Source organism: Moschus berezovskii, chromosome 4, assembly GCF_049115385.1.
Source record: "Moschus berezovskii isolate FMDL1 chromosome 4, NW_MosBer_1.0, whole genome shotgun sequence".
In the NCBI taxonomy this organism is placed as follows: Eukaryota; Metazoa; Chordata; class Mammalia; order Artiodactyla; family Moschidae; genus Moschus; species Moschus berezovskii.
In genome coordinates, this window is record NC_142463.1 from 122,867,982 (window position 1) to 122,885,023 (window position 17,042).

General features: G+C 37.8%; 1 protein-coding gene across 1 annotated transcript; it reads left to right on the plus strand.

Annotated features, from left to right (window-relative positions):
- The first annotated feature begins 207 nt into the window (after nt 1-207).
- Nucleotides 208-16,192, plus strand: LOC129540462 (flavin-containing monooxygenase 5-like). Its single transcript, XM_055401459.2, has 8 exons — nt 208-342; nt 2,514-2,702; nt 3,067-3,229; nt 8,764-8,906; nt 9,824-10,023; nt 13,668-14,017; nt 15,212-15,284; nt 15,838-16,192. Exons 1-8 carry the CDS (start codon nt 208-210, stop codon nt 16,190-16,192), a joined length of 1,608 nt encoding a protein of 535 aa, XP_055257434.2.
- The last annotated feature ends 850 nt before the right edge of the window (nt 16,193-17,042 follow it).

Below are 17,042 nucleotides of genomic sequence, written 5' to 3' on the forward strand. Positions count from 1 at the left end.
TCCTTTGTACTAGAAAACAAGAAAGCCTGAGGGAACTAAGATTTTCTGTCACTGGATGTTCCTTTGAAAGGCATATCTGCTTTGAACAAGATGTACCTTCAATGCATTTACTAGCAATTTTAGAGAAAAACTAACTTTGCATGATAGAAAAAATATACATGGCAATAAAAGTCTGACTTTATACTGTGTTTCCTGATACAAGACATAATGCCAGGAAAAAGAATTATGGTGATTGGTGCTGGAGTCAGTGGATTAGGTGCCATTAAGATCTGTCTGGAGGAGGGACTGGAACCCACCTGTTTTGAAGAAAGCAATGACATTGGAGGGCTGTGGAGATATGAGGTAAGTTTGAATATGCTTATACTTCTCTGTGTGTAATGACATATTTTCATATCTGGGAAATAAGAATGCAAGGACTACAGCACTAATTTATCCTTCAACTACTGCTCCTTTGAAGAAAAGCTATGACCAATGTAGACAGCATATTAAAAAGCAGAGGCATTGCTTTGCCAACAAAGATCCTTATAGTCAAAGCTATGATTTTTCCAGTAGTCATGTACAGATGTGAGAGTTAAACCATAAGAAAGGCTGAGCGCCAAAGAATTGATGTTTTGAACTGTGATGTTGGAGAAGACTCTTGAGAGTCTCTTGGACAGCAAGAAAATCAAACTGGTCAATCTTAAAGGAAATCAACCCTGAATTGGAATGAAACTGAAGCTCCAATACTTTGGTAACCTGATGCAAAGAGCTGACTCTTTAGAAAAGACCCTGATGCTGGGAAAGATTGAAGGCAGGAGGAGAAGGGGATGACAGATGACAAGATGGTTGGATGGCATCACCGACTCAATGGACATTAGTTTGAGCAAGCTCCAGGAGATAGCGAAGGACAGGGAAACCTGTGTGCTGCAGTCCATGGCATCAAGGATGAGGTTCAATCAATCTCGTTTGCTTTCAGACTCTAGCTCCTTCAAGGAGAATTGTGTGCTTGCTCTTCCTTCATCTCCACCATCACCACATGATAGACATCCTGGCACTTCCCCAAAACTGCTCTCACCACTGTTACCAATAAAATTGACAAACTGAATGGACTTTCTGTCCAGAATTGTAACGGTTTCTCAAGCGGAGCCAATGATGTTAAAAATCAGCTCCTTTTTAAAGCACTTGTCTCTAGCTTCTGTGATTTCACTCTGTTGTCTTTCTGATTTTCCTTCTCAGTATTTTTCATGTTTCTGATTATAGCTCTCTTCTTACTCTTCTGGTTTTTTAACTTTTTATGTGTTCCTTAGGATACCTTCCTAGCCCTCCGTGGCTTCAGTTATCACATATATACTAATACATGAACTTTAGATTTTTATCTTGAGCCTAAGAGTATGTACGTACAGTCAGGGCAACTAACACCAACTCTAAAATTTCAGGACAAAGCTGAAATCTCAAGAGCTGAGGACAGTGATAGTATTCGGCCTGCATCATAGGTATATTCCCTGGTGGTTCAGATGGTAAAGAATCTGTCTGCAATGAGGGAAGCATGGGTTCAATATCTGGGTTGGGGAGATCCCCTGGAGAAGGAAATGGCAACACACTCCAGTATTCTTGCCTGGAAAATCCCATTAACAGAGGAGTCTGGTGGGCTACAGTCCACGGGATTGCAAAGAGTTGAACATAACTGAGTGACTAACACTAGCCACTAGATAGGCATATTAAAGGGCTCTTCTTCAACTTATAGTTATACCCCTGGACCACATGGTCTTTGATGTTACCATGGAGGAAAAAGAAGGAAGGTCAAATGACACCACCAACTGTTAGTTGGCTAGGTCTAGCCTAGATGTGGTACTGGGTGCTTGCCTTTGCTAATCTCTGGAACATTTCACCAATACCTTATTGGCTTTTCGGGTTTCTCATTACCTATGTTACCAATTCTCTGCATTACATTCCCTGTTTCAAGTAGCGAGAGAGGAGCTCCCATATTCCTGGATGGACCATGTCTGATACAGATACATCTCAAGAAAATCTTCTCCAATCTCCCACTCTGATGTCCTTTTCACCCTGTACCTGCAATTTCTATAAGTCCTATAACAAAGTATGCATTAATAATTGTTTTCCCCTGCAAGGTTTTCATAGCATTTAATGTGTATTTTTTGGTCTCCACAACAACTCTGTGACATGGACAAGTACCTATTTACAAGTGAAGAAATAGATTCAGAGAAATGACTTAATGTCAATTTCCTTGATGGAGCCATGCAATGATACATCTCAAGGACTATGACAGAATGCCCCCAGATACCACAATATGTCATCTGATTTCACTAGGTGATGCCCATATAAAGCTTTCATTTCACCAGCCTGGTCATATTTACAGAGATTGTGCTTATCAAAAGGGATAATTTTGTGTATGAATGGTTTAATATTGTGGAATTCCTTAATCTAACTATGCTCTTCATTTTGAAGAAGACTCATAGTTTGATCTGTTATTAAAGTTGATATACTTTAGCAGGTGTCCTTTGTTTTCTTGGTAGGAGAAGACTGAAGGAGGCAGGCCAAGTGTCTATAAATCTGTCATCAGCAACACTTCAAAGGAGATGACAGCCTACAGTGATTACCCTTTCCCTGACCACTTTCCCAACTACTTGCACAATTCCAAAATCATGGAGTATCTCCGTATGTATGTCAAACACTTTCACATTTTGAAGCACATCCGGTTTCTGGTAAGTGGGGCAGAGAACACTCAGCATACAAGGAAGTCTCTTGTTAGAGCCAAAAGCCAGGCCAGAGCAGTGGGCTTTACATACGTCTCCATGGAAGTCTCCTTCAGGAGAAAATATGGGAGATTGACTGAAATACCAAACTGTACACCTGGTGTTGGATCACCCTTTGCTACCTTGAGGACTGTAGTCTGAACAAATTGAGCTAATCTCACCTTAAAAATGCCTTGTTCAGGAGACCAGTTATACTTGAGCACTTTAATGAAAGCCTAGATGAGAGTACCTGCAATCAACTTTATTCACGAGGTCAAGAGTTCTTGAGGGCATCAGGGAAGAGTGGTCATGAGTCTGTTTGTCTCATTCCCAGTCAAAGGTGTGCAGCGTGAGGAAGCACTCTGATTTCTCTTTCACGGGACAGTGGGATGTTGTGGTGCAGGCTGAAGGAAAACAAGAATCCTATGTCTTTGATGGGATTATGGTGTGTAGTGGCCTTTTTACCAATCCCATCATGCCACTCCAGGAATTTCCAGGTATGTGCTATTGAATTCTAAGGCACTGGTGTTGTGAGATATTATCACTGTAGCTATTATTATTTTTGCAGAGAGTATACAATTCTGAAAGTCACCTTAGTTTCATAATAAATATTGTATTTTCTGATTATAAAGTAATGCAAGTTAGTTCAAATAATACAAGTTATAAAATTGAAAATAAAAATACTAAAATATCCTATCACCACCAGTTCTGGGCTATTTAAGAAGAAGGTGCTACATTTTAACAGTAATTAGTAAGAGCAAAGATACAGAAATATATTAATATTTTGCTTTATTTCTGAATATGTATATATATATATATATATATATATATGTGCATGAGTGCTAAGTTGCTTCATCATGTCTGACTCTTTGTGACCCTATGAACTATAGCCTACCAAGCTCCTCTGTCCATGGGATTCTCCAGGCAAGAAACTAGAGTGGGTTGCCATGCGCTCCTCCAAGGATCTTCCCAACCCGGGGATTGAACCTGCTTCTCCTGTAGCTCCTGCATTGCAAGCAGATTCTTTACCACCAAGCCACCAGGGAAGGCTCATATATGTACATATATGTATATAAAACATAACATAACAGGATGACTACAAATAGCTAAGTGCTAGAGTCACTACATATCTTACAAGATACTGCAGTGCTATTTACTATTTGGAAGCTTAAGCACTCTGAATATAAGGAATCATGCAGCAATGAGTTACCTGCACAAGAGCTCCTTTTTACCTCTAGAAGCAGAATGTGTATCCCATTTGCTCAAAGAGAGCTGAACCTGAGACTCCTTTGGACTTCTTAGGAGATGCTAGACTCCCCCACTTTCCATTCTCATGTCTGTTTCCAAGTGCACAAGAAGAAAGAGAAAGATAAAATTGGTCAAAAGTGGTCTGTTAGTTATTAGCTTATTAGAGGTTTAAATATTCCTGTATTCATGCAATCAGTATTCATTCAAGAAATATCTACTGGGCATCACTTTTGTGGCAGAGGCTCAGCAGAGAGTTAAACAGATCAAAATTTCTGTCTCCTTGGAGTGTACATGGTAGTAGATGGAGAGAGACACAAAAAAGGATAAATATGTGGAAGGTAATAACTATGAAGAGAAACAATTACCAGGAAGGGCAAAGGGCTGGTGGTTGGGGAGATGGGCTTGTCATGCAAGACTAGTTGGAGTGGCCAGGTAAAGCTTCAGTGAGAAAAGAGCACTGGACTAAATCCCCCAAGGCATTGAGGAAGTGATGCAAATAGCTGAGGAATGCAGGTTGTAGAAAAGGAAGAAAACAGTTCAAGGAACTTGAGGTGGGTGTGTTTCAGACAGGTCCATGTGGTGAGAATACAAGAAAGACTACAGGAGATGATGTCAGAGAGTGAATGCTGCACCAGATCAATAAGAATTAAAAAGGCCATTGTTTGGACCATGATTCTGACTTTAACTGAGGTGGGAGTCACTGGGAGGTTTTCAGCAGAGCAGTGGCTTGCTCCAATCACTTTGGCTGTTGTGTTGAGAACAGCTGGGGAAGGACCTGGGAAAGCAGAAACAGGCAGGCCAGGGAGGAGGTTCTTGCTAATTCAGGTGAAAAATTATGGTGATTTTGACCAGGATAGTGGCAGTGGAGACATAACGTGGTGCTTGGATCTTAAATATAGTTTGAAGTTCAGTTCAGTTCAGTGTCTCAGTCGTATACAACTCTTTGCGACCCCATGGACTGCAGCATGCCAGGCTTCCCTGTTCATCACCAACTCCCAGAGCTTGCTCAAACTCACGTCCGTCGAGTTGATGATACCATCCAACCATCTCATCCTCTGTTGTCCCCTTCTCCTCCTGCCTTAAAGCTTTCCCAGCATCAGGGTCTTTTCTAATGGGTCAGTTCTTCACATCAGGTTGCCAACGTATTGGAGTTTTAGCTTCAGCATCAGTTCCTCCGATGAATATTCAGGACTAATTTCCTTTAGAACTGACTGGTTTGATCTCCTTGCAGTCCAAGGGACTCTCAAGAGTCATCTCCAGCACCACAATTCAAAAACATCAGTTCTTAAGTGCTCAGCTTTCTTCACAGTCCAACTCTAACATCCATACATGACTATTGGAAAAACCATAGCTTTGACTAGATGGCCTTTGTTGGCAAAATAACGTCTCTGCTTTTTAATATGCTATGTTGGTCATAGCTTTTCTTCCAAGGAGCAAGGGTCTTTTAATTTCATTGATGCAGTCACCATCTGCAGTGATGTTGCGGTCCAAAAAAATAAAGTCTGTCACTGTTTTCATTCTTTCCCCATCTATTTGCCATGAAGTGATGGGACCGGATGCCATGATGTCAGCTTGTTGAATGTTGAGTTTTAAGCCAACTTTTTCACTCTCCTCATTCACTTTCATCAAGAGGCTCTTTAGTTCTTTGCTTTCTGCCTTAAGGGTGATGTCATCTGTGTATCTGAGGTTATTGATATTTCTCCCAGCAATCTTGATTCCAGCTTGTGTTCATCCAGCTCAGCATTTTGCATGATGTACTCTATATATAAGTTAAATAAGCAAGGTGACAATATGCAGCTTTGATGTACTCCTTTCTGAATTTAGAACCAGTCCATTGTTCTATGTCTGGTTCTAATTGATGCTTCTTGACTTGCATACATATTTCTCAGGACTGGGGCAAGGTGGTCTGGTATTCCCATCTCTTTAAGAATTTTCCACAATTTGGTTTGGTCTATGCAGTCAAAGGATTTGGCATGGTCAAGAAAGCAGAAGTAGATGTTTTTCTGGAACCCTCTCACTTTTTTGATGATCCAGTGGATGTTGGCAATTCGATCCCTGGTTCTTCTGCCTTTTCTAAATACAGCTTGAACATCTGCAAGTTCTCAGTTCATGTACTGTTGAAGTCTCGCTTGGAGAATTTTGAGCATTACTTTGCTAGCGTGTGAAATGATTGCAATTGTGCAGTAGTTGAACATTCTTTGGCATTGCCTTTCTTTGGGGTTGGAATGAAAACTGACCTTTTCCAGTCCTTTTCCAGTGGCCACTGCCGAGTTTTCCAAATTTGCTGGCATATTGAGTGCAGCACTTTAATAGCATCATCTTTTAGGATTTCAAGTAGCTCAGCTGGGATCTGTCACCTCCACTAGCTTTGTTTGTAGTGATGCTTCCTAAGATCCACTTGACTTCACATTCCAGGTTGTCTGGCTCTAGGTGAGTGATCACACCATCGTGGTTATCTGGGTCATGAAGATCATTTTTGTATTGCTCTTTTTTGTATGCTTGCCATCTCTTCTTAATATCTTCTGCTTCTGTTTGGTCCATACCATTTCTGTCCTTTCTTTTGCCCATCTTTGCATGAAAAGTTCCCTTGGTATCTCTAATTTTCTTGAAGAGATCTCTAGTCTTTCCCATTCTATTGTTTTACTTTATTTCTTAGGATTGATCACTGAAGAAGACTTTCTTATCTCTCCTTGCTACTCTTTGGAACTCTGCATTCATATGGATATATCTTTCCTTTTCTCCTTTGCCTTTAACTTCTCTTCTTTTCTCAGCTTTGTAAGGCCTTCTCAGACAACCATCTTGCCTTTTTGCTTTTCTTTTTCGTGGGGATGGTCTTGATCACTGCCTACTGTACAATTCACAAACCTCTGTCCATAGTTCTTCAGGCACTCTATCAGATTTAATCCCTTGAATCTATTTGTCACTTCCACAGTATATATTGTAAGGGATTTGATTTAGGTCATACCTGAATGGTCTAGTGGTTTACCTACTTTCTTCAATTTAAATCTGAATTTGGCAATAAGGAGTTCATGATCTGAGCCACAGTCAGCTCTCGTCTTGTTTTTGCTGACTTTATAGAGTTTCTCCATCTTTGGCTGCAAAGAATATAATCAACCTGATTTTGGTATTGACTGTCTGGTGATGTCCATATGTAGAGTCATCTCTAGTGCTGTTGGAAGAAGTTGTTTGCTATGACCAGTGTATTCTCTTGGCAAAACTCTGTTAGCCTTTGCCCTGCTTTATTTTGTACTCCAAGGCCAAATTTGCCTATTACTCCAGGTATCCCTTTATTTCCTAGCAGAAGTTGGAAAAAAGAACTTGCTGACGGATCAGTTATGAGGTGTGATTTTTAAAAAGGGGATATATTATAAAAGGATAAAAAAAGGACAATGTTATTGTCCTAAGCAATTGAGTTGCCATTTCGTGAGAGAGAAGAGGTCTTGGAAAAGCTAATTCTGCCTGTTTGAGGGGCAAAGATTGAACAGGTGACAGGGTCTTAGAGATGATTATTGAAAATGGAAGAGGATGGGATAAGATTTAAGACATTCAAAGATGAATATTAGACTTATTCTTCAAGTGCTATGTTTTAGGAGTGTTTAAAAGGATCCTTATACCATTCCTATGAGCTAGGTAAAACAATTTCCATTTTATGCATTACAAATGCATCTAGTAGTGAAAGAGTTATGAAGTATGCTTAGGTTTGTTTGATCTCAAGTTCTACTCCCATATTGAGCCAGAGGGCAAAGTGTTCATTTTCCAACAGAATAAAAATATTTTATCTTGGGGAAAGGAGACAGAGGAAGGATAGATGAAAACACAGGAACTTTTAAATGTTGAGGAACTCATCTCAGGTTTTTATTGTTTCATAAAAAATGAGAAGAAAATGTTATCTTCGGATAATGAGAGGGATTTTAGTAGGACCAGGAGGAGGGGAAATAATTGGAACAGTTGTAGTCAGAAATTGAAAGGAAAATTATTGAGCTCAGGAATTCACTAGGTGATGATCAAAGAATTGCTTCCAAGGGAAAGCTGAGGTTTTCACTAGATAAAGAAAAAAGGGCAAGGAATGATCCACAATTAGGATGGAACAGGGCTGTCCAATGTCACAGGAGGAACAGTGAAGCCTGTAAGTGCAGGCCTCAATGTTGTTTGAAAGATGAAATGGTACAAAAGCGACCAGATATCATGGTTTGGCTACATGAGGATTTTGTTTTAGTCGGAGCATATTTTTTAAACAAAAATAATAAGTTTTTATATCCTCTCAGCCTCAGAATCAATGAGCACTTGTCCCTAGTAAAGAGCAAAGTGAATAGTGCTAGTGTTAGTAGAAAGGGTGTACTGGGCCTAGGGAGAGATGGAAAACAAGGTAGACAGGGACGAAGCTTGGGTTAAGAAAGCAAGACAGGAAACTGGATCAGAGCAGTATTTATAAATAACAAAGATGATGGATAAAGAATATGTATTACTTATGTAGGAGTCAAGCTCTTTTTGGAGACTTGGCAGGATATAGATAAGTTAAAAAGAGGCAGAAGTAAAATATCTGACTTTTTAAGAAACCTGAGAATTTGTTGGAATCTAAAGTTTTTGTTCCAGAACAGAACAGTAGGAGAATTAATTCTGTCTGATAATTTAGGACAAGCACAGTTTACAGACCAGGAATAGTAGACCAGAAAATGAGAGATTTAAATGAGATAGCCTTTGAGTTTAGCAATAAGCTTTAGAATATGCCAGCAGTTTAAAAGAGAAAATAACGGTCAATGCTTCATTGTGTTCTTGCCCACAGGAATCACTCGTTTCAAAGGTCAATATATCCACAGTTGGGAATACAAGAGTCCAGAGAAATTTCAGGGCAAGAAAATCATTGTGATTGGCATTGGAAATTCTGGAGTTGATTTGGCTATTGAGCTCAGTCATGTAGCTGCACAGGTTTGGTGCCTAAATTCTCTTTCCTGAGATGCAACCTGGCCCCTACCTTCTGAGATATGAGAATTGCATGAAATATGTGTTGTGTGTACTCATACACTGTTTCAATACTGATTGTTAATTATCTTCTCACACCTGTTTCCTCAATAGTGAGTGAGTGAAAGTTGCTCAGTCATGCCTGATTCTGCAACCCCATGGACTATAGCCTGCCAGGCTCCTCTGTCCATGGAATTCTCCAGGCAAGATTATTGGAATGGGTTGCCATTTCCTTCTCCAGTTTCCTCAATAGACATCTTGATAATCTATTCCTAAAAAGAAAAATGGAGAATGAAATACAAATAAATATTTCAAACCTCAGAGACTACCAAATCGTTTATTTTTACCAGAGTCTGAAGATTTTTACCAGTTCAGCCAAGAATTTAAAAAAGAAAAAACTTACTAAATAACCATTTTTTAAATCCCTTTATTTTTCATTGACATGACACTTGACACCATCTTTCAACTCCAATTCCTTCAGTAGGGGTACAAATTAACTAAGTGTTGTAGTTACTACAACACAGTAATTAGCAGCTAGATGGGATCTTTTGTGTCAACTGTTGATATCTAGTCTTTTTGAATCATTATGTGTTTTTGGAATTTAAGACAATGCAGGCATCAAATACTGCCCTGGGAAAGGTTCAAAAAGAATAGTGGGTTGATCCAGAAGAAGGCTTGGTGCTATAAGCAACAAGTCAGATGTGTCTGTATGTGGGAGTGTGGTCTTCCTGCTTTTGAGAACAGAAGTCTTCAAGATAAAAGATGGTAGAGTTTTTATCCATTTCTTCTCATGAGCCAAATGAGTGATATCTGAAGAACTGAGACATTATCCTATTAAAGTGAACTATCATATCTATTGTGCATATACTTGCATTCTCTCCTAGGTGTTTCTCAGCACAAGACGTGGTGCATGGATTTGGAACCGGGTCTGGGATAATGGGATGCCCTTGGACACGGTTCTCTTTACGCGTTTTAATTCTCTTCTCAACAAAATTTGCCCTGCATTCTTAACCAACAGATGGGCAGAGAATAAATTAAATGCTCACTTTAACCATGACATTTATGGTTTGCTACCTCAACACAGGTATGTTCTAGGATTTTAAAAAAGTAATGTTGCTGCTGCCTTGTGGAATCAGTGGGTCAAACTTGGAACTTAAGGATGATTTAGAGTTGATGTTTCACCACCTTGAAAGTAGACTTCAACTATCTTTCAGTTCAGTTCAGTTCATTTCAGTCGCTCTGTCTTGTCTGACTCTCCGCGACCCCATGAATCAAGCTATCTTAGGAGAATGTTAATCATCCTTTCTTTCCTCATGTTTCTTTGGGCCATTCTATTCACTAAACTTAGAAGAAGAAAATTGAATTTCAGGCATGATGGCAGCTTCATCTGTCCCCACTCTTGATGTTTTCAAGCTGCTACTGCTGCTGCTAAGTCACTTCAGTCATGTACTGTGCACTTTTTCTTTAGGCTTTAGACAGTAGAGAAGCAAATGATATACTATGCCATAAAAATAAACTCCATCTTTCTGAGCCAAACGAAAAAAAAGTCAGGAATCTGGTAAGACTCCATCAATAAGATGGAAGACTTGTAAAAGGGTCCTTTGAAATTCAATACATTCTTTCTTTGTCTTGAATAGAAATCTGAATCCAGACACCTGTGGTGTGAATCCTAGTGTCACCACTTTATAGGTGTGTGATATTGAACAGATTTACTTAATTACGTGTGCCTCATCTTCCTTATATATAAAAGGGTGAAAATAGTCCCCAATTCAGTGGTTGTTTTGCACATTAAAGAGGAAAATATATACACAGTTTACACTAGTCTCAAACACACAATAAATGTTCATCAATTTTCTATTGTTTTATTGTCTAATTAATTTTCTAAACATATTAAAGCTATGCTCATGGGATTTTAGTTTATGGAGGTGAGTGAGCAGCAACGTGGAGAGGTCAATGACATTGTAAGGAGAAAGTATTACTTACATTTTCTAAGAGAAAGAGACATATCAAGCCATGCAAGGCTACATGGGGGTTTATCCAGCTAGAAGCAGAAACAAGGGAAAAACTGATACTAGAGACTTGATTGGGGTTTCTATGGGACAAGCAGGGCAGGGCAAGGCAAACGGCATAGGATTGGCTAGTTTGAATAATTCCAGTGGATTTTAGGCTAGATTTGCCTGGTTCCTAGCCCTGAGATAATTAAGGAGAGGGGAAATATTGCCTGGTGTGTGAGAGTTAGATAAGTAGTTGATTGGAGCTAAGAATTGGTTGGGGCTACAGATTTGGGATTGGATGGTTTGAATAAAAAAGAAGTGCTCTTGCCATTTGCTATCTTTAAAACAGGTTAGGCAAGCGAGACAACAAGATAGATGTCAGAATAACATAAAAGAGAAAATAAAAGCCCAACTACACACCAACATCCCATTTCTAGCTTGAATGATTGGGTAGAGAGTGTACCATCCTACTAAGGAAAGGAATTCAGGAGGATAGGAAATTTGGAAGATCTGAGGAGGCTGTTTGATGATTTAAGCTTTAGAAAACAGTGTTTGAGATACTTAAGGTATCCATAAAGAGATACATGGCAAGAATTAGGATAGAATATTCTGAGAATCAAAGTGGAGAGCAGACTTGGAGTCATCAGCCCTGAAGATGTATAACAGAGTCTTAGTGGTGGAGTATGTGATTGTCAGGATTAGGGAGAAGGAGACTGGCAAAGTTTGAACAGGCATTTCTGTTATTCTCATTTGAACGTACATGTATACATGCATCCACAAATGCCCCTCTTCTCAAGCTGCCTTAAAAAACAATAATATGGGTTGAATGGCAGGTGTGTTCATTATTATATAGATAGCAAGCATGTGAGTTAAAAGAATGGATTTATCAGCTCTCATAACTTGAAACTCAAGAAAGCTAAGATTCATAAGAAAGTTTGATGGAACTAAATAAGGAATGATTATTGAACTTTTCTATGAAAACATGATTTGTCTGCATTTGAAATGCATAATGCAATATTCTGGACATTAAACCTCAAGGAATACATAATAGAACCAGAAAAATCTTTTGAAAAGGACAATGAAACTGATGAAGGTTGACTGAAGTTCTGCCACATAAAGATGATAGAAATCTCTCTATATTTGTTTGAAGAAAGGGTGAATGTGGATTTCACCAAATACAAACTAATAAGAGCTATCCATGATGTTTCAGAGAATAAAATTTAGATTTGGGACAAATATGTACACTACATGATTAATACAAATATGATACTAATAGAATAAAAGTTTGCTTGAAAATTATATGAAAGATAAAAGAAAAATATGTGGTAAATATATATTCATCCAAGTATTAAGAATATAAATATATTTCAGTTAAAATATATTAAAATCATGAATCAATTTTGTCTTTTATTAGTAAAAAGATATTATATGCATGTACAAAACAAAAATGTATATATATGTGTATATATATATGCAGTTTTTAAATGTAAAATAAATTTTAACAAATCTGATGCTTACCTGCTATATGACCCTGGAGCAGTTATGCATTTTGTCTTTCTTTTTTTTAATATATTGACAAGATGCAGTCCTATCTGCCTATCTGTTGTGAAGTTTCAATGAAGAAATGCATAACATTGCCTATATGCACAGCCTAGATAAATTTAATGAATATTTTTTAGCTCCTACTATAATCAAGTAGCACTCTGGATACTGGGGAAGAATGATGACAGTGCCACAGTTCTACCTCTTGCTGGGCTTCCTAGAGTTTTGAAAATATTGTACAATGACATAGCATAATATATGCTATGAAGAAACATTAATCAGGGTTTGGGAGATAAACTGCTTTTAGATGGGGTGGTAATGGAATGTTTATGTGATAAAAGAACATTTGAATCAGAATCTGAAGGCAGCAGCAGCAGCATCCTGAGTGATATCTAAGAGAATAATATACCAGGAAGAAGAAATACCAAGTACAACGACATCAGTTGCATGACTTATTTCAGGAGAAGTAAAGACTCTGGTGTAGCTAGAGTACAGGTGGAGAGGGAAAGTGGTAGGAAGAAACTTCAGAGAGGTAGGCAGGCACCTGATCACATAGAGAATTTTAGGACTTAGGCATGAAAATAACTTTGGAGTATATTTTTAATGAAATAGCAATATATTAGGGAATAATTTTACATTTTAAAAGGATCACTCAGGCTGCGGATTGGAGGAAAAATTGTGGGGAGTCAAAGGTAGAAGCAGTGTTAAACTGCTTTAAACAGTGTTAAACTGTTAGTTACTAACAGTGTTAAATTTAAATAATGTTAGTAAATCTTACAAAAATGCCATGTAGGTTCTCAAAATAATGGAAATCAGACTATGATCTGATTTTTCTGTTCCATTTTAAACATTTCACCTATTGCTTTTAAAAAAATCTCTCTCACCTCCTAAAAAATTGTTTTAAGGAAATTAGATATTAATATATCACTGCTATAAACTTATATCACCTTTCAAAAGTTTCTCTCTGCATATAGTAAGCACTGTATAAACATTATTGGCCCTCTGATGAATACAGAAGGTTTATTCAGTAAATAATTCAGAAGAAATATTGAGCAAAAATCTTTTGTAAAATAAAAATGTATGTCTTTCATTTTTTAGCATGACTAAAAATCATTTTAAGTATTTCCTTAGTTTGCCTCTTTTCCAAAAAGACTTATGTTAGTTTTCCTGCATACAAATTTTCATTCTTCAGATTTCTGAGTCATCAAGCTACTTTCGGTGATGATCTACCCAACCGCATAATTTCTGGAAGAGTTCTGATGAAGCCAAATGTTACAAAATTCACAGAAACATCAGCCATCTTTGAGGATGGCACAGAAGAAAATGTTGATGTTGTAATCTTTGCCACAGGATACACTTATTCTTTCCCATTTTTGGAAAATAATTCAACAGTTCTGGATATCCAGCATTCCATGTATAAATTTGTTTTCCCTCCTGAGCTAGAAAAACCAACACTAGCTTTCATTGGTATCCTCCAGCCAGTAGGAGCCACTATTCCCACATCAGAACTCCAGAGCCGATGGGCTGCACGTGTATTCAAGGGTATGTAGTGACCCTTTGCATATTTACAAAAGTGATCCACAACTACAGGGAGCATTTTTTTGCCTATCTCTCAAGTTCAAAATATAAAAATGACAAGCAGAGTCACAGAATTATGAACTGTGAGTTAGGAAAATTATGGCAGAGTCATAGAGTAACTGGAATAGGACCACAGCACAATTAAAAGAGCAAGAGCTTTGTAATCCAGTGAGTTCTAATTAAAACCCAGTTCCTCCACATGCTGACTGCGTGGTCTTGACATATTACTTGACCTCCACAATTCCCTCACTTATATAAATGAAATAATTAGGTGTATTGTGCAGAGTGGTGAGAATTAACAAGCATTTGTCTTTTGTAAGCCTTCAATGAATGTTGATTGTATGAATGAAGATTAACCATGGTGCTAATTTTTTTATTATTATTCTTTTTTATATCATAACTTTTAGGTTTAGAATAGATTGAAGACAGAGTCAAACCTACCTTAATGAAATGATGTCAATCACATTGCAATAATTCTGCTCATTTCTTTGCTCCTTTAAAATATTTCCCATATGTTCCTACTAGATTCTGCTTCTTGAAATGTAGGGTATTATTCATTAAAGAAATGAATAATTATGGGAAAGTATATTCCATGATTTAAGATGAAAAATCAAGAAGCAGTCTCTATCCAGTGAAGACAATCAGGAGTCACTGAGTCACCATTAGTAACTATTGAAAACCTAAGTGATAGCATAAATGAACAAGTGTAGCTCACTATTTAAAAGAGAGTCAGAAAGAATATTCTGGTTATGGAACTACATACACTACTTTGTGCCTTGTTACTGGTTGCAGTTCGCTTCAGTTTATTCTTCTTTGTGAGATTTGAGGCCTGCCGGTCAAGATGTGAACTCATTAAAGACAGGTTTTTGCATGTGCAAGGTGTGTGCACCTGATAGAACAGTGAATGGAGGACAATCCAGAGCAACTCCTGAATCCATCTGTCCCACTCCTCTGCTGTCTCACGATGTCCCCTACCAAGCAGACCCCGTATTACACATTTCTTCCTCTATCCACACCTTTTCAATAAGAAAACCATTTTCACTCCTCTGCTATCTCACGATGTTCCCTACCAAACAGACCCTCATATTACACGTTTCTTCCTCAAACCACATCTTTTCAATAAGAAAACCATTTTCAAGTTTGGAATTTCCTTCCTAGGATTGAACAAATTACCTTCAGTGAATGGCATGATGGCTCACATAAGAAAGAAGAGAACAGAATTTGAAAAAACGTAAGAAACTTGCTTCTTGATGAAAGTCAGTTGAAAGTGTTTAGGTGGAGGTGTTTGTATTTCAAGCATTCTTTATATCTTTCTCATGATGGAATCTGAGTCTATTTGCCTGGATGAGATTTCATAGAATTTTATTTAAAGTTTATGGAACACTTTATATAACATATAATTATAAATTTATGTCATGCTGTAGCCTTAGAGATGTAAAGCATCTGAAAATATATGATGAAATGAAGGATTGTTTCATTCTTTTAACATGTTGAAAAGAAAAACCAATGTGAGAAATGAGATAGGAGATCATCACAGAATCTAATTAAAATTCTAATGTTTGGTTAGGAGCTTGTGGGTTGACCTATTAATATCCAAGATCCTTGGAAGGATTTGTTGGGGAAAAAACACTGCAAGAATATTTTGTTAAAAAGCTCTGAGGCCACTGTCAATGAAAACAAGAGAACATCTTTATATCATTTTTTGGAGAAATCATCAGCCAATGTTTAGATGTAATTGTGCTTGAAGAAATGGCGGTTCTGATAGCTTTCCCTCCTGGTTTCAGGTACCTGAATAGTCTCCGTGATGCACGCAGAGTTCAGTATGTGGATTACATGGATGAAATCGCCTCTGAAATAGCAGTGAAACCCAACCTGTTCTCACTTTTCCTGTGGGATCCAAAGCTGGCTCTGGAAATTTTCCTTGGGCCATGCACACCTTACCAGTACCGCCTACAAGGGCCAGGGAAGTGGGCTGGGGCCCGGGAAGCGATTCTGACTCAGAGAGAACGGATCATTAAGCCCCTGAGGACTCGCACCCTGATACGTGACCAGGCTCCCTGCTCTGTGCCATTTTGGCTTAAAAGCATCTGTGTAGCCCTTCCCCTCTTTGTTCTCACTTTCATCATTAATAAAGGATAATCCTTCTGTGATCATTGCTATATTATAGGTTAACAGTAACACACACTAATTAAGAGACTGGGCATGTGCAAGTATTTATCCCTCACTCTGGACTAGATCAGTGCAGTGAATTGACTAATAATTGCAAAATTACTCATGTACGAGCATTTGGCAAAATTGGAGTATTCAGAAGTCCAAAGGGGTAGAGTAACAACTTGAGCTAAAGCCAACTCGAAAACTGGAGATTTCAAATGAAATGTTTTATATGAAAGCTTTCTCTAGAAAACATATTTAATTTCTATAATATGAGAAACGTTCTCAGTTACCAATCTCCCCTAACCTCCTTTGTATGAATTGGGGAATTCTTTGTTTTTCATGTAAAACACCGGTTAGGAAAAAGTGTCTCTTCAATGACTTAGAAAAATTAACAATGAAGAAAGATTTTACCAAACTCCTTTCCACTAGGTCACATTCTATAGAATCATGGATATTGAGGTATCAAGTTGTTTGAGGGATTATTGATGATAGTTTCAGGTTATGGAGGGTTCCAGGGAGAGAAAAAAGGGGAATAATGTAAATCAGAAAACATACTTAATTTTGTCTTCTACTCATACTATCAAAACACATGAAAGAATTCTGTAGCAAAACTATAAAATTATATAAAACACTGAGGAGAATGAAAGAAAGAAACAGAAAATGAGCAAAAACATTTACAAAGACTTTTGCAATTAAGCAGAGAGATGAAATATTTGTGTCTGGATCTGAGTTTAGTACTGATATTCTCTAAAACAAATTTTTCTCCTCGATTTCTTGAGTCATGGTTGAAAAAAAAATTGTATATTTTTAAAGTGTACAGTGTGATATGTTGATA